At 42.4% G+C, this 14,657-nt stretch overlaps 1 protein-coding gene and 1 pseudogene across 1 annotated transcript; both read left to right on the forward strand.

Moving 5' to 3' along the window:
- The first annotated feature begins 1,103 nt into the window (after positions 1 to 1,103).
- On the forward strand, positions 1,104 to 1,201 carry LOC124970833 (uncharacterized; annotated as a pseudogene).
- Positions 1,202 to 2,289: 1,088 nt separating this feature from the next.
- Positions 2,290 to 3,504, forward strand: Pycard (PYD and CARD domain containing). Its single transcript, XM_047533118.1, has 3 exons — positions 2,290 to 2,621; positions 2,849 to 2,905; positions 3,153 to 3,504. Exons 1-3 carry the CDS (start codon positions 2,348 to 2,350, stop codon positions 3,404 to 3,406), a joined length of 585 nt encoding a protein of 194 aa, XP_047389074.1. The 5' UTR covers positions 2,290 to 2,347; the 3' UTR covers positions 3,407 to 3,504.
- Positions 3,505 to 14,657: the final 11,153 nt, after the last annotated feature.

Raw genomic sequence — 14,657 nt, forward strand, 5'->3', positions numbered from 1 at the left:
TGAACTTGTGATCCTTCTGCCTCAGCCTGAGTCACTGGGATTACAGGATGCATCACCCACCTGGCTCAGAATAAATTTTAAAAGGGTTAAGGATGTAGAGCTCAGTGGTAAAGCATCCGTGGGTTCAATTGCCAGTACCCTCCCAAAATATATTCATGACTCTAGACTCCCCACAGCAGTCAGCTGCCCTCTCTTCTTGTCCTGAGAAAGCATTACAATAAACATTAGCAAATAAATACCTCTCCCACCAAATTTTTTTTTAAATCCCTGAACGGGAATCCACCTTCTAATAATGAATGTTCAATAAATGAATAAATGCATAATGATGTCAAGTCATCCATATAACTAAAAAGAATGATTATTATTCCACCCCACCTAAGGTGGGAAGGATTCCCATCTATGGGAATTTACTGATATGGTTCATGCATTGGAAACTTAACTCTAATGCTGGAAACTTTAAGGTGATTAGGCCATGGTAGAGCAACTGCCTAGCATGCATGAAACCCTGCATTCTATCCCCAGCAACACACACACACAAATTGCTATGAGAGCTAAAACAAGTGCTATGAACAAGGCCAGGAAGGACTCTAAACCTGGTTTCCCAGAGAAAGTAACATTTTGCTTGAGGACGAAATACTCAAACATTTCTCAGGTAAAGAGATTTCAAGGTTGAGAGAATAGCACATGCAAAGAGAGAAAGGCAGAAGAGCCTGGCACACTTGAACTGAAAGGTCAGTGTGACTGCAGCTTGGAGATGGAGGGAAAGTTAGCTGAGACAGGTTAGGGAGGTTCACAGGGTCCAGATCAACAGGACCTTTCCTAGTCATGTTAAGAGTAAATTAGGGCTGGGGAGATAGCTCAGTTGGCAGAGTGCTTGCCTTGTAAGCACAAGTCCCTGGGTTCGATCCCAGCACCCTAAAAAAAAAAAAAAAAAAAAAAAAGAGGAAGAGTAAATTAGCCAGGGGCTGGGGTGTGACTCAGTGGTGATATGCTTGCCTCTCACATGTGAGGCACTGGGTTCAACTCTCAGCACCACAAAAATAAATAGAAGTATTGTGTCCATCTACAAATAAAAATATTTTTAAAAAAATATATTAGCCAGGTGCTCACTTTGAGAAAATTGGAATTGGAACGATACAGAGATTAGCATGTCCCCTACACTAAGAGTACATGCAAAACTTGTGAAGGATTCCATATTTTAAGAAAATAAAAAAGTAAATTAGCCAGGTGTGGTGGTGCATGCCTATAATTCCAGCAACTCAGGAGACTGAGGCAAGAGAATCGCAAAAGTTCAAGGCCAGCAACCAACAACCGAGAGAGAAGTTCTGAGCAACTTAGCCAGATTGTCTCAAATTTTTAAAAAAGGGCTGGGGTTGTTTCCAGTACCTCTCCCCGCAAAAAAAGAATAGTAGTAGTAAATTAAAGGTTCTAGATATAGATATAACAAAGGGTTCAAAGTCATCCCAGTCTTTCACCTGCTCTTCTGGGTCAAGTCCTAGGGATAAAAAGTAGCTGGTTCTTTACCCATAATTGCCTACAGTGGAGGGTTTTCTCAGTCAATGGCTCTTACCACTTCCAGGAAACTAAACATCTGGGACGAAATTCTGGCTCCCCTAGGAAACAAAATTTCAGGAAACATCAGACGATCCAAGCTAGTAATTACCTCAGTATCATTATCTCTGTATTACAGATTATGAAACTGAGCTGAAAGATAAAAGTACACAACTATTATTTTTCTTCCATATATTTCTCCCCAAAATGTTAAATTTGGGTAAGTTTTGGAATTCTTGCTATTATTCTGACATTTACCAGTTAGGTGTCCCACACCTATAATCCTAGCTCTTCCAGAGGCTGAGGTCGGAGGATCACCAGAAAGCCTGGCCAACATGAGATCCCTTACCAAAAAAAAAAAAAAGAAAAAAAAAAGGGGGGGGGGGATAATGACACGTGACTCAGGATTTAAAGTTTAGAGAAACAAGGAGTTTCAGGGTTCCAGAATTCCAAAATTCTAAACCTTTGTACTACAGTAAATGCAGTATGAGCAAGAAGTTCCTGTTCTGTAGCAGCCGGTGCAAGTGCAGAGACATTATCACTCAATAGGCCCTCTGCACTTCATCTTCCGGCACCCACCTCACAGACCAACTAGATGTGATCCTGCATCTCCCAAGGAGTAGAGGCCTCACTGGGCGGGAATCAATGGGACAGTCAAGTGCTTCTTGCCCAAAGTCAACCAGTAGGGGAAGTGATGGGAGGTGCGAGTCCCAGGTCCCGCCCCTCAGCAGACTTCCTGGTCTGCAGAAAGCAGGCAGGGTGAGAGGCAGCTGCAGCAGCCAGGAACCCCAAAGCCATGGGGCGCGGAAGGGACGCCATCCTGGAGGCACTGGAGAACCTGACTGCTGATGAGCTCAAGAAGTTCAAAATGAAGCTGCTATCAGTGCCACTGCGTGATGGCTATGGGCGCATCCCACGAGGAACACTGATGTCCATGGATGCCATGGACCTCACTGACAAGCTTGTTAGCTTCTATCTGGAAGGATATGGCAGCGAGCTCACAGCTGCTGTGCTTCGTGACATGGGCATGCAGGAGATGGCAGAGCACCTGCAGGAGACCATGCCCAAGGGTGAGCATACCCAGTCCCCTCATCTACCAATTTCCTCCACCCAGCCAAACATGTTTTGCCTCTCCAGCTCTTCTGCTTTCTGTTCCCCCTTCACTACAAAATACACTCTGCTGGAAAGGCACCTTCCCGTTTAGCTTGGAACTTGGTATTCTGACCAAGGGGGCCCTCAGATGCCCAGAAACTAGAGAGAGGTTAGAAATTTAAGTTCATCTTTTTTTTTTTAACAGGTCCTGGATCAGCACCAGCTGGAATCAAGGCCCCTCCTCAGGTGGCAGCCAAGCCAGGTGAGGCCTCCACACCCTATTATGGCGGTTGGGGGGCCTCTTAGCCCTGCCCCACCACACCCCTTCCAGAGCCAGACTGAGCAAACCCTGCCCCTGCCCCCACATCTCTGGGAGGGAACCTGGTCTATCTCTCATCTGGACTCCTGGTGAGTTGCCTCCCAGGAATTTCTGGGAGCAGTCTTCAGCAAGGATAGGTTCCAGCACCTACCCTCAGTATTGGCTCACCTGATTCTCCCTCCCATCACAGCACACTTTGTGGACCAACACCGAGCAGCACTCATCCTCCGGGTTACAGACGTCGAGGGGGTGCTAGATGCCCTGTATGGCAAGGTCCTGACCGAGGACCAATACCAGGCAGTGCGGGCAGAGCCCACCAACCCAGCAAAGATGAGGAAGCTCTTCAGCTTTGTTCCAGCCTGGAACCTGGCCTGCAAGGACCTGCTCCTTCAGGCCCTAAGGGACACCCAGCCCTACCTGGTGACCGACTTGGAACAGAGCTAAGGCAGTTTTCTCAGAAGTGGCTATATTCAACCCCTAGCAGCTCCAGCCGAGTCATCTCAAGTTTCTTAATTTTTGATACACAATTTACAGAAAACCAACTTGTAGTTGTGTGTTTTTTTTCCCTCCTGTTCTACACATGAAAACATGCAGAGCCACACCACATTTCCAAAAGTCATATGGACATGTCATAACACCTGTGCTTTGCATACACAAAGGCCTGGAATCAATCCCCAGCTCCAATCCCCAGCTCCCTTCACCCCACAACAGAATTCCAGTCCACAGGCTTACATGAAGCTCATTTGACCATTCATGTTCATAGGGCATCGAGCTAAACAAGTGCTTCCTGGTTCACCATTTTGTGGTTCTTTCTGTACTACCTGTCTGCTCTTGTGATTATACACAAAGGCCTAAGCTGGGCGTGGTGGTTCAAGCCTGCAATCCCAGCAACTGAGGCTGAAGCAGGATAATAGTTTTCAAACCCAGCCTCAAAAACTTAGTGAGGCCTAAGCAACTCAGGGAGACCCTGGGGCTCTAATAAAATATAAAACAGGGCTGAGGATGTGACTTGATAGTTAAGCACCCCTGGGTTCAATCCCTGGTACCAAAAAAAAAAAAAAAAAAAGATTGTGGCCAAAATCACAAAAGATTTTATGTATAAGGGATCTGGGACCATGGGGGCACATTTGTCCAAGGCATTTAGACACAAGACTAGCCTACATAGCTTCTCTACATCTTTCACATCTAAAAATAGGAGAGCACAAGGGACATGTTAATTCTGGGGCACCTTTTGGTCCTTCTGGCAGCTTTTCCTCTGGTACACCCCATTCCTGGAACCATGGGTTATGAGTTACACTTTTGCACAGAAAACACTCCAACCACAAAAGCAAACCTTCAGGAAATGAGTTCTGGTGGCTGTTTCTTCTCTTGATGCCATATTTACCTCCAGATAAATATGAGAGTATTTTCCAGGGAAGAGCATTAAGGAGCCTTTCCAGAGGCTGTTTAGGGAACCTAGGGCATCTGAGTATACTTTGAACCCAACCCTTCTGGCTTTGAAGGGAATCATTGCAAACCAAACACCAGATACCAGAGATCCAAGTCCTATTCTGGAATTTGAATCTTGAACCACTTTCCTACTTCACTGCCTCACCAGGTTTACCTGCAACAGGCCTCCTCTCCTGTCTACCTCCAAGTGGCTGTCACCAAAACTGATGGTGGTACATGCCTGTAATCCCAGTGGCTTGGGAGGCTGAGGCAGAATAGTGAGCTCAAACCCTGCCTCAGCAACTTATTGAGGCCCTAAGCAACTAAAGGAGAACCTGTCTCTAAATATCATATAAAGAGTTGGGCATGTGGCTCAGTGGATAAGCACCCCTGGGTTCAATCCCCAGTACCAAAAACAGTAATAAAACTGATGGTGAGAGCAACTGGGCACAATAACACATGCTTATAATCTCAGCTCAGGAGGGTGAGCAAAAGGATCAAATTCAAGGCCAGTCTCAGCAACTTAATGAGGCCCTACACAATTTAGCAAGATCCTATCTCAAATTAAAAGAAAAAAAATTGGGCTGGGATGTAACTCAGTGGTAAAGTGCCCCTGGGTCTGTAACATACCCCCCAAAAACAAACCCTCACTTATGTAACAGTAAGATAACCTTAACCTAATCTTCCTTCCAGCCTAGCCTATTAAACCTTTCCTTTCCCACCCTCTTCACATACCTCACCATCTCAGCAACACTTTGCTCAGCAGTCAGCACCATACATCCAGCACCTACATCCCTTAGCTCTGAACAATTATCTTTAAATCTTCTGCCTGGCCCTACATGCCCAATATCCAACTTTCCTCTGACTCCAAGTGGAACTTTGGGGGACAGCAAACCATTGTCATGGTGTACTTTCACATAGGACTCCCCTCATTACACTAAGTCACAAAAAAGAGACATCTTTTCAAGGTCTATATGATGCCATGTTAAGGGGTAGGGTTGTGGCTCAGTGGTAAAGCACTTTCCTAGCATGTGTGAGGCATTGGGTTCAATTCTCATCACCATATGTAAACAAATGAATAAAGGCCCATCAACATCAAAAAAAAAAAAAAAAAAAAAAAAAGCCATGTTGAGAAGGGTGCAGTGGCACCTGTAATTCCAGTGGCTTGGGAGGCTGAGGCAAGAAGACTGAGTTTAAAGCAAGCCTCAGCAACCTAGCAAGATCCTAAGTAACTCAGTGAGATCCTGTCTCTAAAAAAAATATGAAAAAGGGCTGGAGATGTGGCTCAATGGTTCAGTGCCCCTGGGTTCAATCCCTGGTACTGATAACAAATGGACTGGGGCTGTGGCTTAGTGGTAGAGCACTCGCCTAGTATCTAACAGAATTTTAAGAAAAGCTTCACAGGATGGTTCTCATGAGATGGAGCCAGGAGTAACACAAATTTCCTTAAGGGAGGTACCAAAATTATAAAACAAAAAAATAATCAGTGCAGTCCTGAAGCTAGGTGGAACCGAAGAAACAAACAGCTTCCCTAAAATAAAAGTATTTCCAGGTAGGTGTTAGGAGGCTTCCTTTTCCCTTGGTGAGGTGAAAAGGAGAACTTCATTCCACCCAAAGTCTCTTCAGATTGTTCAGCATACAATAGTGGTTAAGGACAGTTTTACTAAGAATAGAAGTTCAAATTCTAGCTCAACACGAGTCACTAGCTAAGAGTTAGTTGGTGGGAACAGGACATAGTTCATCACCCAACAGCAAACTGTTCCACAGCAAGCACACTGAAGTGTTAGCAACTCTCTTCGATAGGATGGTTTTTGTTCCTAAACCCGCAATACATCTAAGCATCTGAGCATCCACAGTCCCAAGAGCAATTCAAAGTGCCCTTCTAGCCCCACCATCTGGTTCATCCTGCCACTCCCAGACCAGGTGGTAGTTCCTTGAAAGCTTTCAAAGATTCAGCGCCCCCTTCAGATGGCCCCACACATCTTTAGCATAATGAAGCACATTCCAGGTTAAGTCTGGAAACACCCTGGAAGATAAGGACCAAGCAGTAATTAAGCACAACAAGCAAAGAAATTCCCGCCAAGACCCAGAATCGGTTTAGACATTTAACCAAAGAGCAACTCAAAGAACCTTCCTCTATATACCTGGCACACTATCACAACTCTCATTGGAGCCACACAAAAATTTTTCCAAATTCCAGTCCCATGTCAAAGACTCCTTCCACGATGTCCCAGACCTCACCCAAAAATTAAACCTGAGAGGATATAAAAAGGAGCTTCTGTGAAACAAACATTTCCTCCTCAAACCTTACACTCAATCTTCAAAAGATTCAGAACAAATAGTAGAGAAGCCAGGGCTGGATAGGCCTGTGCTAATTACATCTAGAATCGATATGCAGGATTCACACCTTCCTTTTTTCTTAGCTCCTGGACATCATTTGAAGCACTGTTTGCATAGCAAGTTCCATACATAGTCAAGTTCCCCCTTCAGGGTGAAGTAGGGGAAATGAGTAAGAATTAAGATTCTGCCCAATTTTTTTTTTTTAACGTATTACTCTTTAAGTGGGTTGCTGCCTTCCAATCCACCATCTGCAGTGGAACCACAAGATGCAAATTTTCCTAAAAATCACTATAGAGTTGAATCCTCCGATGCTAGAGAAAATGTAAAGGCCACCATCCAGAATGAGGAATCCCTAAACTAATCTTTGCTGGTATTAAGCAGCAAATTAGACAAAACTAATCTTTGCTGGTATTAAGCAACCAAAAGATGGACATACTACAATAGTTAAAAGAATTCCACCCTTCATCTTGTGCTGAGGCTCTGTAGTGGTGTTAAGAAAATGAAGTTGTCTAATAACCACCTCCAAGAACAAGCATAAGTTGGCTATCCTCAAATACTATAAGGCAGATGAATATGGCAAAATTCACCTTCACCAGAATGCCCCTCAGATGATTGTGGTGCTGGAGTTTTTATGCCTAGGCACTTTCAGTATTACCACAGCACATGTTAGAAACACACAGCCTAGCTGGACACTATGGTGCACAACTGTTATTTCAATTCTCAGAAGGCTGAGGCAGGGGAACATCAAAAGTTTTAAGGCCAGCCTGGGCCACTTAGCAAGACACTATCTCAAAAAGAATTAAAAAGGATTAGGTATGTAACTGAGTAGTAAAGTGCCCTGGGTTTAATCTCCAGTACCACCAGAAAAATAAGATTCAGGAAAATTTTAAAAGGGAGGAGTGGGCAGAATGCTGGGGATGTAGCTCTGTAGTAGAGCCTACTGGGTTCAATTGTTAGTACCAAAAAAAAGCTTAGGCCTCACCTGGACCTAATGAATTAGAATCCACATTTTTAACTACATTGACAAGTGATATACACACATACATACACACACACACACACACACACACACACACAGGTTGAGTACCCCAAAATTCAAAAATCTGAATATTCTGAAGTCTGAAACTTTTTAAGCTCTAGTGTGACACAAGTGGAAATTCCAAACCCAACCTCTTGACAGGTCAACACACATGCACACTGAAAATGCTGCACGAAATTATGTGTACAAATAGGCATGGTAGTGTACACCTCAAATCCCCGCGGCTTAAGAGGCCAAGGCAGGAGGCAAAGGCAAGTTCAAAGTCAGCCTCCGAACTTAGTGAGGCCCTAAAGCAACTTTTAATAGACCTGCCTCTAAATAAACATAAAAAAGGGCTGGTATTCGGCTCAGTGGTTAAGCACCCAAGCAGTCCTGAGTTCAATGCCCAGTACCAAAAAAAAAAAAAAAAAAAAAATTCACATGCACAATGTACATATTACACGTAAGCGAACTGTGTGTAGATAGCAACCCATCTCCAAGATACTTCACTATGCAAATATTCCAAAACCTGAAAACATAGAAGAACAAATTTTTTTAAAAGTTCAATCTGAACCTTAAAAAAAGAAAAAAGAAAAAACCCTGGAAAAATCTGAAATCCAAAACACTTCTGGTGCCAAGCATTTTAGATATTCTAGTAAATCTACACATTCAACTTGGAAAGCCATCTCAGACTTAACAGGTTTACACAGGCCACCAGGACCGGGACTTGCTTTTAATTCAGGGACACTGTAAACAGGATGGGTCAGTTTCACCTCAAACTCTAGTGGTGCAGAGTGAGGGGAGAAGTCCTGTCATTCCTAAATATTTCAAGTAAAGTCTGAATGAGCCAAAGTAAAGCCCTAAGATACTGCACCAAACAGCTACAGAATCTGCAATTGTGCAACACTGCCACCTCTAGGCGAAGTGTATACAGTCAGAATTGTACCTGGAAAACGGCTCCTGTTCCCTTCAAAGCTTCTCTCTCACTCTCCCAAACTACCACCCACTTCTTGGACCCCACTGTCCACTTAAAAGATGCCTAGTGTAAAGCTGGGTTGTGGCTCAGTGGTAGAGGGCTTGCGCCCAGCATGTGAGGCACTAGGTTCAATCCTCAGCACCACATAAAAATAAAAGATTTTTTTAAAAAAAGATACTTAGCTTAACTCCTCATTACACTATCAAGTTGGCACAGCACATCCCAAATCTTCAAATCTACAATTCAAGCTCCTTCCCTGTCTTCAGTTTACCTGGGTGGACTCAATCCCAGTGCAAAAGAGTCCTTCTGAGACATATAACCCTAATTCAAGATAAGAGCACTATCCATCAACAGAGGGCACTATTTCCTCCAGATCCACTCTTGCTCAATAAAAAGACTTCCTTTCTCCAAGTGTTTTTGCCTCTCAAACACTGGAAATTTTAGATTCAATCATCACTCAAAGCTCCACCAAAAAGCACTACAGGTCCTCTGTTGGCAAGATGTATTTTTGTTTTCTATGCCATTACTATCAAGATTCTACCTACAGAGAGATGAACATTAACTACTGTGGAAACTATCTTCCAAGTCTAAAATAACTCCAAGACAATTTTAAAACGTGAAGTGAAAAAGAGGCTTTATAAGTACCAAGATCCCAAAGATAGGAGTCTGAGTTACAGAAATATAAAGAGGAATGATTAAAGATCAACAACCACTAAGCCACATCCCCAGTCCTTTCTATTTTGATAAGGGTCTTATTAAGCTGCTTAGGGCCTAAGTTGCTAAGGTTGGTTTTGAACTGTGATCCTCCTGCCTCAGCCTCCCAAAACCACTTGGATTATAGATGTGAACTGATGTGAACACCTGGCTGAAGGTAACCTCTCTGGGTATTTTTTTAGTTGTAAATGGACACAATTTTTTTAAATGTGGTGCTGAGAATCAAACCCAGAACTTCACACATGTGAGGCAAGAGCTCTACCACTGAGCTACAGACCCAGCCCTCTTAATAGACTAGAATAGGAAGTGAGACCTGGTTAGACCCCAAAGTGGATGGCTATATCATAAGATGAAAGATAATAAGTGTTAGGATGTAGAAAAAGGAATCCTTGTACACAGTTGGTGGGAATATAAATTAGTATACCTATCATGTAAAACATGGAAGTTCCTCAAAAAACTAAAATGAAAAGTACCACATGATCCAGCAATACAACTACCTGGGTATATATCCAAAGGAACTGAAGCCAGAACATTAAAGAGATGCCTGTATCCTATGCTGACTAGAGCACTATTCACAATATAGCCAAAACAATATAGCCAAAATAATGGAAACAAAGTACCCAGTGACATGAACAAATATAAAAAATTATGCTAAGTGGTAATAAGCCAGGCACAAACATACTAGATGACCTCACTTAAATGTGAAATCCGAATCAAATCAGGGATCCAGGGGAGAGAAGATATAGAAAGGGGGATGTTGGACAATGGATATAACTTTCATTTAGGAGGAGTAAATCTGGAGTAAAATCTGGAGTAGCATGGATACTAACTATGCTTAATAATGGACTGCTGGTATGGGGGTGAAGCTCAGCAGTAGCATTCAGGAGAACCTGGGGTTCAGTTCCCTGCACGACAAAATAAGCAAATGGATTCTCTTCTATTTCAAAATTGCTAAGAGTGGATTTTAAGTATTCAAACAGTGGCACTTCTTGTATTCCCAGCAAATCAGGAGGCTAAGAAAGCATGATCCCAAGTTTGATGCCATCCTCAGAAACTTAGGGAGACCCTGTCTCAAAATAAATCATTAAAAGGGGTAGAATGTAGTTCAGTGCTAACACGCCCCTGGTTTAAATTAAATTCCCAGTACAAAAAAAAAGAACCTTAAAGTACTTGAAATAATGTTAAATAGCCTAATTTGATCATTATATAATGTATACATGTAAAAAAAAAAAAAAAAATCACATTACATACCATAATTATTTCCCAATTCTAAGTTTTTAAAAATGATGAGACTAGAAAAGCAAAGACACATGCCTGAAAGTAGAATCAATGTTGTGTCAGGTCTCATAGGGGACTGGACACCAGATCTTGAAACTCTCGTCCATTTGTTACAACCTCATCCTGTATTCAAGATACTGAAACCCACGTAAGTCCCTGCATGGGATGGGGAGAGAAAAGCTGAAAGGGCTAATCAGGAACTAAACTAAGGAACGAAGTAGGCACAGACCTACTGAATACTTTTCCTCATCTGCAACCCACCAGGCTCACTTCTTTCCAGTTGTCTGTCCCAACATACTATACCTCAAGTACTTCAAGAATGCAAACAGTTGGTTGGGATGTGGTTCTGTGGTAAAACACTTGCCTAGCATGCTGCAAGGTTCTGCGTTCATTCCCCTGCATGGGGGAAATAAAAAGCAAACTACTGCTAGTCATAGTGGTGCACACCTAAATTGTAGCTACTAAACAGGCTGAGGCAGAAGGACATTAAGTTCAACCTGGACAACTTAACAGGACCCACTCTCAAAGGAACAAAAGGTTGGGGTTAGGGTGGTAGCTCAGTGGTAGAGTACTTGCCAAGCATGTAAGGAACTGGGTTCAGAATTCAGCACTACATAAAGGTCCACTGACAACTAAAAAAAAACTTGGAAAAAAAAAAGTAAAGAAAAAGGCTGGACATGTAAGATTGGTGATAAAGTGCTGTAATCCCAGCAGCCTGGGTGGCTGAAACAGAATTAAATTCAAACCCAGTCTTAGCAATTTAGCTAGGCCCTGAGCAACTCTAAATAAAATACAAAACAGGACTGGGAACATGGCTCAGTGGCTAAGTGCCCCCAAGTTCAATCCCTGGTACCAAAAAAATAAATAATAAATAAAATAAAAAGAATAAAAAAGAAAAAGTGATGAAAGAGCATTTGCCTAGCCCTGGATATAATATATCACCAGCACTGATCCCTACCCCAAATCAGTTTATGCTTTTTGGCAATGTGTGTGGTGCTGATGGAACCTGAGGCTCTCATGTATGCTATGTAAGTACTCCCCAGCTATTACTGAGCTATATCCCCAGCCCAAAATAAGGTACAAAGAACTAGTCCAAAACATCCTTATCAATTAGAGAAAAAAGACTGGCTGTTAGTCTGACTCTTACTAGGTAATGAAGCAAAGAACGGAAGCCCCAAAATTCATACACCATGGGCCTCACACGTTTCCCACCCAATGACCACCTGGCACTAGGACCAGATTCTCAATAAACACCAACATTCTCTCCATAGTTATTTCTGGTCTACTTCATTGTGGAAAAGCCCCTGCACTGTCCCAAGCTATATCTACCCACTATTAGTCACCTGCAACTTTACTTCATCTTAAGGGTAAAGGCCAACCACAAAAGTCTTTTTTTTGGATGGGGGAGGGCAGTACTGGAATCAAGCCATACATCAGTCCTCTTTTTTGGTACCAGGGGTTGAACCCAGAGGCAGTTAACAAAAAGCCACAATCCCAGCCTTTTTTTCTTTCAAGGCAGGGTCTCACAAGTTGCTGAGGTTGCCTTTAAAACTTGTACCCTCTTGCCTTAGCCTCCCAAGCTGCTTTTCTAGCCATGCACCCAGCCCATTTATTTTTTGAGACAGGGTTTCACTGAATTGCTCAGGCTGGCTTTCAAACCTAAAATCCTCCCATCTCAGCCTCCCCAGTTGCTGAGCTTAGTTAAGCATCTAAACCTTTCTGAAAGATATCAAACCAGATACAGTGTTGCACACCTGAATACCAGCCACTAGAGCAGGCTGAGGTAGAATTCCACGCCTGAAGCCAGCCTCAACAACTCAGTGACCCTGTCTCAAAACAAAAACAGTAAAATGCTGGGGACGAGCCTGGCATAGCGGTGCACACCTATAATCCCAGTGGCTCTCGTGAGGCTGAGACAGGAGGATTCCCAGTTCAAAGTCAGCCTCTGTGAAGGCAAGGGACTAAGCAACTCAGTGAGATCCTGTCTCTACATAAAATGCAAATAAGGCTCAGTGATTAAGTGTCCCCAAGTTCAATCCCCAGTACTTCTCCCTCTTAAAAAAAAAAGGTTGGGGACGTAGTTCAGTATTAAAAGTGTCCCTGGGTTCAATTCCCAATACCCAATTAAGACATCAACACTTCATAGCCCCAGCAATCCACTCACAAGCTTCAATCTCTTCTTCACTTCTAACAGGAGAGATCAGGGAATCAGATCAAATTTTCAAAGACATCCACACACTGAAGGTAAAAGCATGGACAAAAACATATCACTCACACGGATCACATAAACTAGGGTTCAGATAAAGTGAACTATAAGCCAAAGTTAATCGTAAGGGACAAAGGTCATTTCATACTGCTTAAGGGAAATATACATTAAGACCTATCAAAAGTATTTATGCCCCCAAACAATGGCGCCTCTACATACATTAAACCAACCCTTCTCAATTTGAAGAATCAGATCACAACACAATACTGGGTAACTTCAACATGTCTGCCACCACTGGATAGATCCTGCCAACAAGGAAGCTACATAAGTAAAAATACTATTAGACAACATATATATTTCATCCATTAATGAGTTCTTTCAGCAGCACAGATCCTTCTCTAACATAGATCATGTTATATAAGCTATCACATATGTTGGCATGCAACTTTAATATTACCTTAATATACTTTTAGCATCTGTAGGGTTATTTAAGATAGCTCCCTTTCCACTGATAATTTGTTCTTGCTTTTTTCCTGGTTAGACTTAATCAAATTTTACTTGCATTATCTTTTCTGTATACTTGTTATTTTCCTTCCTACATAATTTGTAAACAATTTATTATCCTAGCTAACTTCTAATATAAGTACTTTTTTATAAATGTTCATCTGAGTACTGTTTCATCCCAGGGATCCTGATATTTTGAGCTTTTAATGTCAAAGCACTTTTGCTTTTCTTGTGCTTTTTTCCTTGACCTCTATTTATAAATGTGCTACTTAATTTCAAAAGAGTTGACATGTGGGGGTGGGGTTCTATATCTTAAGAAGATCAATTTCTAATCATACAGGAAATAGTGTGCATTTCAAAATTTTTAAAAAGTAATGGAGGGCTGGGGAGATAGCTCAGCTGGTAGAGTGCTTGCCTTGCAAGCACAAGGCCCTGAGTTCAATCCCCAGTACCGCAAAAAAAGGAAAAAAAAAAAAAAAAAAAAAGTAATGGAAATGCTTATGTTGATTGTACTGATTGCATACATGTCAAAATTAATCAAATTGCATACTTCAAACATGTGCATTTTATTGTACTTCAATTGTACCTCAATAAAGCTATGGGAGGGGGGGGAACTCTAGCACAGAAGCAACAATAAATGTCTTAAGAGACTTCAGCCAGATGACTCAAACCAAATAAATCAAAGATAGCATGGGGGGGGGGGCGGGGAGGGTCTATCCTTGGCTCTCAATTTCTCAGGTTCCAAGTTCTCTCTCATTACAGCCTGGAGATAGATGACAGAGCACTCTCAACCACTACTCTTGGTTAGAGCAGCTCCATTCCTGCAGAAAGATTAAGCAGCTGATTTTTTTTTTTTTTTAAGTCATGGTTTTCCTGCCTCAAATCACCAGGAATAGAAATAACTCCTCTTGAACAGAGAACGTACTTCAGCATAACTTCAAGGGAGGAAGCCAAGGGACATGCCTCCAGTGATAACAATAAGTGCCTAGAATATACAAGTGACTGGGTTCAATACCCAGAACCAAAGGAATGAGGACTTTTATGAGAGGAAAATTATTTCCCACCAATGGGTCTCAGGTACATTTGCAATGTCTCTGATGGTACTTATCTTACAAACCATGACAGATAACATGCCAGAACCAAGTCTTTGGGTGTGGAAGAGGGTGTAAATCAGTGAGTGGTGCTTGCCTAACAATGTGTCAGAACCTGGGTTTGACCCCTACCATCACCA

Source organism: Sciurus carolinensis, chromosome 18 (genome assembly GCF_902686445.1).
Source record: "Sciurus carolinensis chromosome 18, mSciCar1.2, whole genome shotgun sequence".
Lineage (NCBI taxonomy): Eukaryota > Metazoa > Chordata > Mammalia > Rodentia > Sciuridae > Sciurus > Sciurus carolinensis.

Coding starts and splice junctions, on each gene's coding strand:
- Pycard (XM_047533118.1), top strand. CDS start 2,348: ATGGGGCGCGGAAGGGACGCCATCCTGGAGGCACTGGAGAACCTGACT. Junction 2,622..2,848: donor GCAGGAGACCATGCCCAAGG/GTGAGCATACCC, acceptor TTTTTTTAACAG/GTCCTGGATCAGCACCAGCT. Junction 2,906..3,152: donor TCAGGTGGCAGCCAAGCCAG/GTGAGGCCTCCA, acceptor CTCCCATCACAG/CACACTTTGTGGACCAACAC.